The 6,717-nt window shown below is 34.0% G+C and overlaps 1 protein-coding gene across 1 annotated transcript; it reads right to left on the bottom strand.

The window, feature by feature from the left end:
* Positions 1–2,908: 2,908 nt before the first annotated feature.
* LOC110693146 lies at positions 2,909–6,360 on the bottom strand. Its single transcript, XM_021870266.1, has 2 exons — positions 4,881–6,360; positions 2,909–4,203 (listed from the first exon to the last, which is right to left on the bottom strand). Exons 1-2 carry the CDS (start codon positions 5,668–5,670, stop codon positions 3,572–3,574), a joined length of 1,422 nt encoding a protein of 473 aa, XP_021725958.1. The 5' UTR covers positions 5,671–6,360; the 3' UTR covers positions 2,909–3,571.
* Positions 6,361–6,717: the final 357 nt, after the last annotated feature.

Raw genomic sequence — 6,717 nt, 5'->3', positions numbered from 1 at the left:
GTTACTAGTTTAAATTGAATTATCAATGGAGATAATTAATTCCGAACAAAGAGAGTATGAATTAAAAGAACGCTTTTAATTCCCTAAACCAATACCGGGCTGGGCAAAGGGTTTTAGACAATTGTCTTGTTATATTTGGCAATGTCGTGTGCCCTTATTTATGTCCACTTTGTCTTATATCTTGTTTGCTAACATGCATTAAACTAACTCTGAACTCACGAGATTGGAAGATATTATTAATCAGCAGTACAAACCTGTTGTAAAAGAGCTGAAAGAGTAAAAGTTATTATGTTTCATTAGTAAGGTAACTGACATGATTGAGGCTTGAGCTTGTCTGAATCAAAGGCAGCCTTTCCACCAACCATATTTAAGTCCTTCAAACATGCAATATGAATAATAAGGTAATTTCGCGTTTTTATCTTATATACGGCGTAGAAAAGAAAGTTTCACGAAATATATGTTCACATAAGAATCAATATTCTACTTAGAATCAATATTCTATTTATATACATATAAGTTCAAATAAAAATGTTTACTTAAAAAGAGTAAAGTTAATATAATACATATTCCGTGTATAAACTTTATATTTCTGTCCATTAATTTAGACGGAAATTATGCAAAATTTTCGTAGTAGTATGGTCAAATCTCACACATGGACACGTATTTGAAATTGACACTTGTGACCGAGCACAAGTAACATTGATCTGTGTCGATTTTTATATTCCTTCAAAAGGACTCCTATACAGTTCACATTTAAGTCCATGACATTCAACTTTCAAGCATTCAAAAGATTTCGCTCCACAATTTAGAGATTACTCACATAATGAGTGTTGGAGGTTGCAAGGACCATAAAGCTTTAAAAGCTATGCAGGAATTGCAGCTAATAACATCACCAAACTTCTTAACTCCCAAGTATATATTGATATTAAATTAAATGCTCTTTCTAAATATATATATATATATATATATATATATATATAAAAGGATTTACTTCCTTATGAAAATCTATGGAATATCTGCCCTGTTTTTTATTTTATTTTTTTTGGGACAGATTTTACAAGAGAAATGAAATTTATTTACAGCATGAATTTAAATCAGAGATAATTGAAAGTGAAGACAAATTTAGCCTGGTGCAAAAACTTTGTTTCTATTTTTAACCTTAAGTTTATAACTTATTTGCATGGACCACATGCCCTTTTGTCATATGATGCAATTGGTTTTTCAAAATCTTGCTATGTTACTGCTAAGGTTTTGTATTTAATTTCAGTATTTATGAATTTGCAAATGATTCCTTTTCTTTGTCCCCTTTCATGATCCTCGGGGATAAGGTATATCACGTCGCATTAAGAATTACTCTATCTGATCATAAATAATATTGTAAAGTAGTCAAAGTCATTCAAATATATGTACAAGTATACGTGGAATTCGTAGTAGATTTATAACATTGAGTTTTCCAATGCTTTGTTGTAAAATTAGTACTAAGGATTTTTGGAAAAAGTTATCACATATTCTAAGATTGTTCAAGTATTTCGTAATAGCTTGTGACTGCTAGTACGAAGCTAGTACGAACCACGTTCTCGTATACCCTAATCAGTTGTTATGAGTGCTACTAATATCGAACAAAGGGAGTATAAATTCTGGTTGGATCTTTCTCAATCTTATTATTTTACGAAAAAGTCCACATCATGTTTCTTTAATGCAAACTATAAGTGACAAAACTGTGTAAGCATCATAACTATCTTTGATGTACACTAGTATAAAAAATGGAAACGATATATTGCACCAATGACAAACAGCACTCCAGTAAATCAGTAAGTAATTTGAAAAAATTAATGGTTTTCTAAGAAGGCAGGTCTCAAGTCTCAACTCTCAATGTCTCATAATATATAGTTAATCTAATAAATTAGTTTAATAACTGTAAAAAAAAAATTAAGAATTTATTAAATATTGGTAATCCTGACAAATTATGATTCTAGAATTCTTCTGTTCATTAATTAGAAGGATCTGTTCATTTATTAGAAGGAATCTAGGGTGCACGATTTGATCATCATAGTATTACTGTATTAGTAGACTAATTCTTCACTTTTGTCATACTTGAGGAGCCAAACTGTTAGTAAAAAGAAAATTAGCATATGTCAATTATTTGTGCTTTGTTGGTTGGTCAAGTAAAATGCTACATATAAAGACAAGTAATGCTGTAATGACCTTAAGAGGTTTAAATTTAAGGGTCATGTAACTCATGTTCGAGTTGATTTTGGGTCAATTTTAGCTAGGTCATGGTCAAATGTTTTCAAGAAAGAAAAAAAAGGACAAAGGAGGAGTAAAAATGCAAAATAATACGGAGTTACAAAATCCTTTAGGCTTTAACTATGTTAGTTTCAATATGTTCGCTTTGTGTGTAGTTTGGATATGTTGTTTCATATTTCACTATCATTTCATATTAAGTCGGCTTAGAGATTGTCTACTCTATTTTAAACCGGGGAAAAGGGGGGGGGGGAACCGATGAAAACAGTTGCTTGAAAGATCTTCAACTGTTTGATAGTTTGGGGACTTACTAATGTAATGACTACACCTACCAATCCAGAGCTATGAAGTTGATATTAGACCCACCTCATAACTAGTGTACAAGTATATCTAACCACTCTAAGAACATCAAAATTTCGATTCTGGCAAAATTTACTCTTGTACTTTATTACTTCCTCCGTTCTATTAATATTGCAACAAGGATGGAATTATGCATCCCAAAACACATTTTATATGCTAAATATCTATAATTGTGTAAGAGTAAAACTTATAAAAAATTGATATTGTGAAAGTATTTTATGAGACGAATTCAACAAAATCCTACATAACTATATTTTGCTTAACGTATAAATCATATTATATGGTCAAACAAGAGTGATGAATAGTGCAAAAAGTCCATTGTTGCAATATTAATAGAACGGAAGAAGTATTTAAATCCTATTTTGTACTTGCAAATTGACGACATTCTACTGTTTTTTTTTTTCTTTTAATCAGTATATAAATATCTTCACTTCCCCAAACAAAAGAAGAGCAATTTCCAGGAGTTTTCTTGGCCAAAACTGATATTGTCCAAGTTTGGATACTTCTAAAAGGCTCCAACAGATATTCACAAGTAGATCCAGAACAGAACATGAAATATAAATCACGCAAACGCGCGCATAAAGGAACTTCCCAGTGCCTGAAATAATTTGCCGGGTACTCTTAATCTCACATTCATACTACATTGCACAGACTGAAAGAAATTGTCTGTGTCAATGTCACATAAGATGAAGTCTCCAAAATTTTCACCAAATGAACATTCAAAGCATCAAACTTCAAACATGAACACATAAAGGCTAATGGATAAGTGTCATTTTACGCGCAGAGCTGATAATGTATGTGATTTCACAAAAGATCTGTCAACGAGGCAATGAAAATTGGACGATTTTTAACATCCCTTCACATTCTCCTACCTACACTTCATACAATGCTCTCAATATATCAAGATTATACACCTTATCAAATGGCATTTTTGACACCCAAAAAATAAAAGATTAAATGTACAGTTTCAGGATTTGCAGATTACCACAAAACAAGGTAGTAGAGCCCTAGGATTGAGCAAATACAGCTCCTCAATGCTTGAATACAAACCAACTTTCCCAGCCAATGAATCAAACCCTGTTTGCCCTGCCAATTCCTGCAAGTTTTCCAATGGCCTGTGAACTCTTCCAGCAATCACTCTGCATACAATCAGCGCCTTCTTTATCGATGGATCACCATCAATGGACTCGATACCTTCAAACGCCCTTCCACTAGTCGAAGATGTAAAAACACCAACTCCGCTCTTAATTTCCTTCTTTGTATAGAAACCATGCCTTATGATTCGACAAACACAGCATTTTCCTGATACACAAAGGCTGGAAGATCCATCAATGCCTAGAGAACAGGCCACAGTAGTCCCGTAAAATCTTAGTAACTCGTTTCCGTCAGCAATACATCGTGGATGCTTCTTAGGGAGCTTACTGGCTTTGATCTTAACCATTTCCCTGTATTCTTCGAACCGTGCTATTGTTTTCTGGGTGTTATGGACTTTCAACACCCTCTCTATTCGACCACAGTGGTTCTCCGACTTCATCCAGTTTGTTCTGCATATTATTTCCACTATTTTCCTTGAAGAATCACCTTCCACAAGCTCAGTTACTGCAGCAAAACATCAGTATTATTCAATTTCTGAAACATTGTTTTGAATCCAAGACATTTATGGAACATTATAAAGTAAAACAGCTGAAATTAAGGACATAACATTCAAATGTATGTAGATTTGGCAAAAATGACTCCTACAAAACCAAAACCCGAAATGCACCCGAAACCAAATGACCCAATTGTGACTTATATCGAAATTGAACCAAACAAACCTGAAATTAATGCAGCAAAGAATGGCTAAAACCCAAGTATAACCCGCAATCGAAACGAACTATTTGCCACCTCTAATTGTTCACTAGCAGTAATGGCGGTTTTCTACTCAAATTAATACAGTAATAGCAAATAGATAGCATTCATAGACTAGAAATTTATGTGTACTAAAAAAATACCTGAAAATTAAACTAACAGCTGAAATCTAACTGCAATTAGAGCACATTTCAGGGGGAAAAGGAAACTTAATGTACTAAACTAAGGAGAGAAAAAAGCAAATTATTTCCAAAAAGAATGTCTAGAAGCTGAAATAAGTAAGCAACCCAAAAAGTGGAAAATCAAATTTAACTACTTTTACACTAAAAAGCATACTACTTTTGTAAAAAACAATGCAATCAAAAAAATCATCCAAAAAACCCTTAATTAACAAACAAAACTAATTAACAACTTAATTAGAAACTTACCAGCATGATTAGAGAGATGATGAGCTTCAAGTGCATCCCATTTGTTAAACTGCTCTTTACACTTATGACAACTCAATTGAACCGAAGAAGATGAAGATGAACCATTCGAATCGATTTCGAGGGAGAATCTCTTCTTTGAATTCACCCCATTACTACTTCCACTTCCATTTCCATTTTCTCTTTCCAAACTAAAGGACTTTCTTCCATTACTCCTTAAAAATGAAGGGTTGTTATTGCTATTGCTAAAGTAATGCATTGTAGGGTGTCCTCCAGGACCAGGGGTACCCGGCCTCAAAGTACCTACAAACGCAGACTCTTCACCCCTCTTCGCCTCATCTTCATGACCACCATTCGCATTACCGGAGACGGTACCGAACCCGGACCCATCAAAGGGACCATACCCGGTAATCTTGAGCTCACACCTAGAATTATTATTACTCAAAATAACTTCATGAGTAATTGGGTTTAAGAATTCACTACTACCAATAGATCTTGGACTACAACTTGGTGGTTTTTCTATGTGCCTTTTACTTCCACCATGAATTACATCTTTTAGATTTGCAATTGACCTTGAACACCCTGATCTTCCTACTCTTCTTGTTAATATTGAGTTCATTATTTTGTTATTATTTATATTATTATTGTGAACATTTTTTGATGGATCATGCACATCGGACGGCTCAGATTTGCAGTGGAGAGATTTCTTCAATGAGAACCATACATTTGGTTTGCTGTTCTCTTTGCCCTGTTGTTGTTGCTGCTTCTTCTTCCCCTGCTTCCCACCTTCCATTTTTTTAACTTTCTCTCTCTAACTTCACCTTTCTCTCTCTAGATTTTGCTTAATTTCCACCATTTTAAGTATTAACTAACTAACCCTCAAAAAAAAACCCCAAAATTTCTTTTAAAATAAATTCCAAATTTATTTTAAAAGGTGAAAGTGTTTGCAAATAATGCTACTTGTTACACTACCAAGTATATAACTCAAAAAAATTAAAAAATAAAGAAGATATTTCTAATTTTATAACAAACAATTATTCTAACAATGTCTAAAAATGAAAGGGTTTTTTTTTTTTTAATTTGTGAAGGTTTTTTGTTTCATGCACATTGCAAAATTCTTGAGGTGGGTTTTTTTTCTCTCTCTTAAATTCTGGGTTTTAGGGTGGAGGAAGATAGAAAGAAAAAGATGGGAAAAAGAGAGAGAATATAAGAGAGTTGAAAATGGAAGAAAAATGAATGCAGAGGAAAAGAGGAGAAGATGAAGGGAGTGTTGGGAGTAATAAATTAGAAGGTGGTAAATAATTTAATTTTATGGCTTCTTTCTGACAACAGGTATTGTGGGGTGAATTCATATTTAATACTCCTACCTGTTAGCTGTTTAAGCATAAGACCCGATTGTGTTTGGTATAAGACCCGATTATATTTGGTATAGGACTATAGGAGTATAGGACCCTATGTTGGAGTGAAGTGGGTCAAACTTGACTCGACCCGACCTTATATCCCTGTCTTCATATATATTCCACCTTTCTATTCATATGAGTTTCTTATCTTAGAGGTAATCAAAAATTTCGGCCGGTTCAGGTAGAGCTGTCAATTCGGGTAAATAGGTCGGGTTTGGATCGGGTAAGTGTGGGTTGGGTCAACTCGGGTCGAATCATTTCGGATTAATGTCATAACCTTTACGGGTCGTGTTCGGGTTGGGTCATGCTTGAGTCGGGTAACGTCGGGTCATACATCTTTTCGGGTTTGGGTCGGGTTTAGGTCGGGTTAATAACAGGTCGGGTTACATTCGGGTCGGGTGAATAATAGCGGGTTTAATTCGGGTTTTCACGGGTTAGGG

Source organism: Chenopodium quinoa, unplaced genomic scaffold (assembly GCF_001683475.1).
Source record: "Chenopodium quinoa cultivar QQ74 unplaced genomic scaffold, ASM168347v1, whole genome shotgun sequence".
NCBI classification, from domain to species: Eukaryota; Viridiplantae; Streptophyta; class Magnoliopsida; order Caryophyllales; family Amaranthaceae; genus Chenopodium; species Chenopodium quinoa.
This window is presented reverse-complemented; position numbering and strand designations above follow the sequence as displayed.

What these genes read in the sequence shown, in the direction of transcription:
- LOC110693146 (XM_021870266.1), bottom strand. Translation starts at nt 5,670, where the DNA reads ATGGAAGGTGGGAAGCAGGGGAAGAAGAAGCAGCAACAACAACAGGGC. An exon ending in TCATCTCTCTAATCATGCTG is followed by an intron (nt 4,204 to 4,880) that starts GTAAGTTTCTAA and finishes GTTTTGCTGCAG; the next exon opens with TAACTGAGCTTGTGGAAGGT.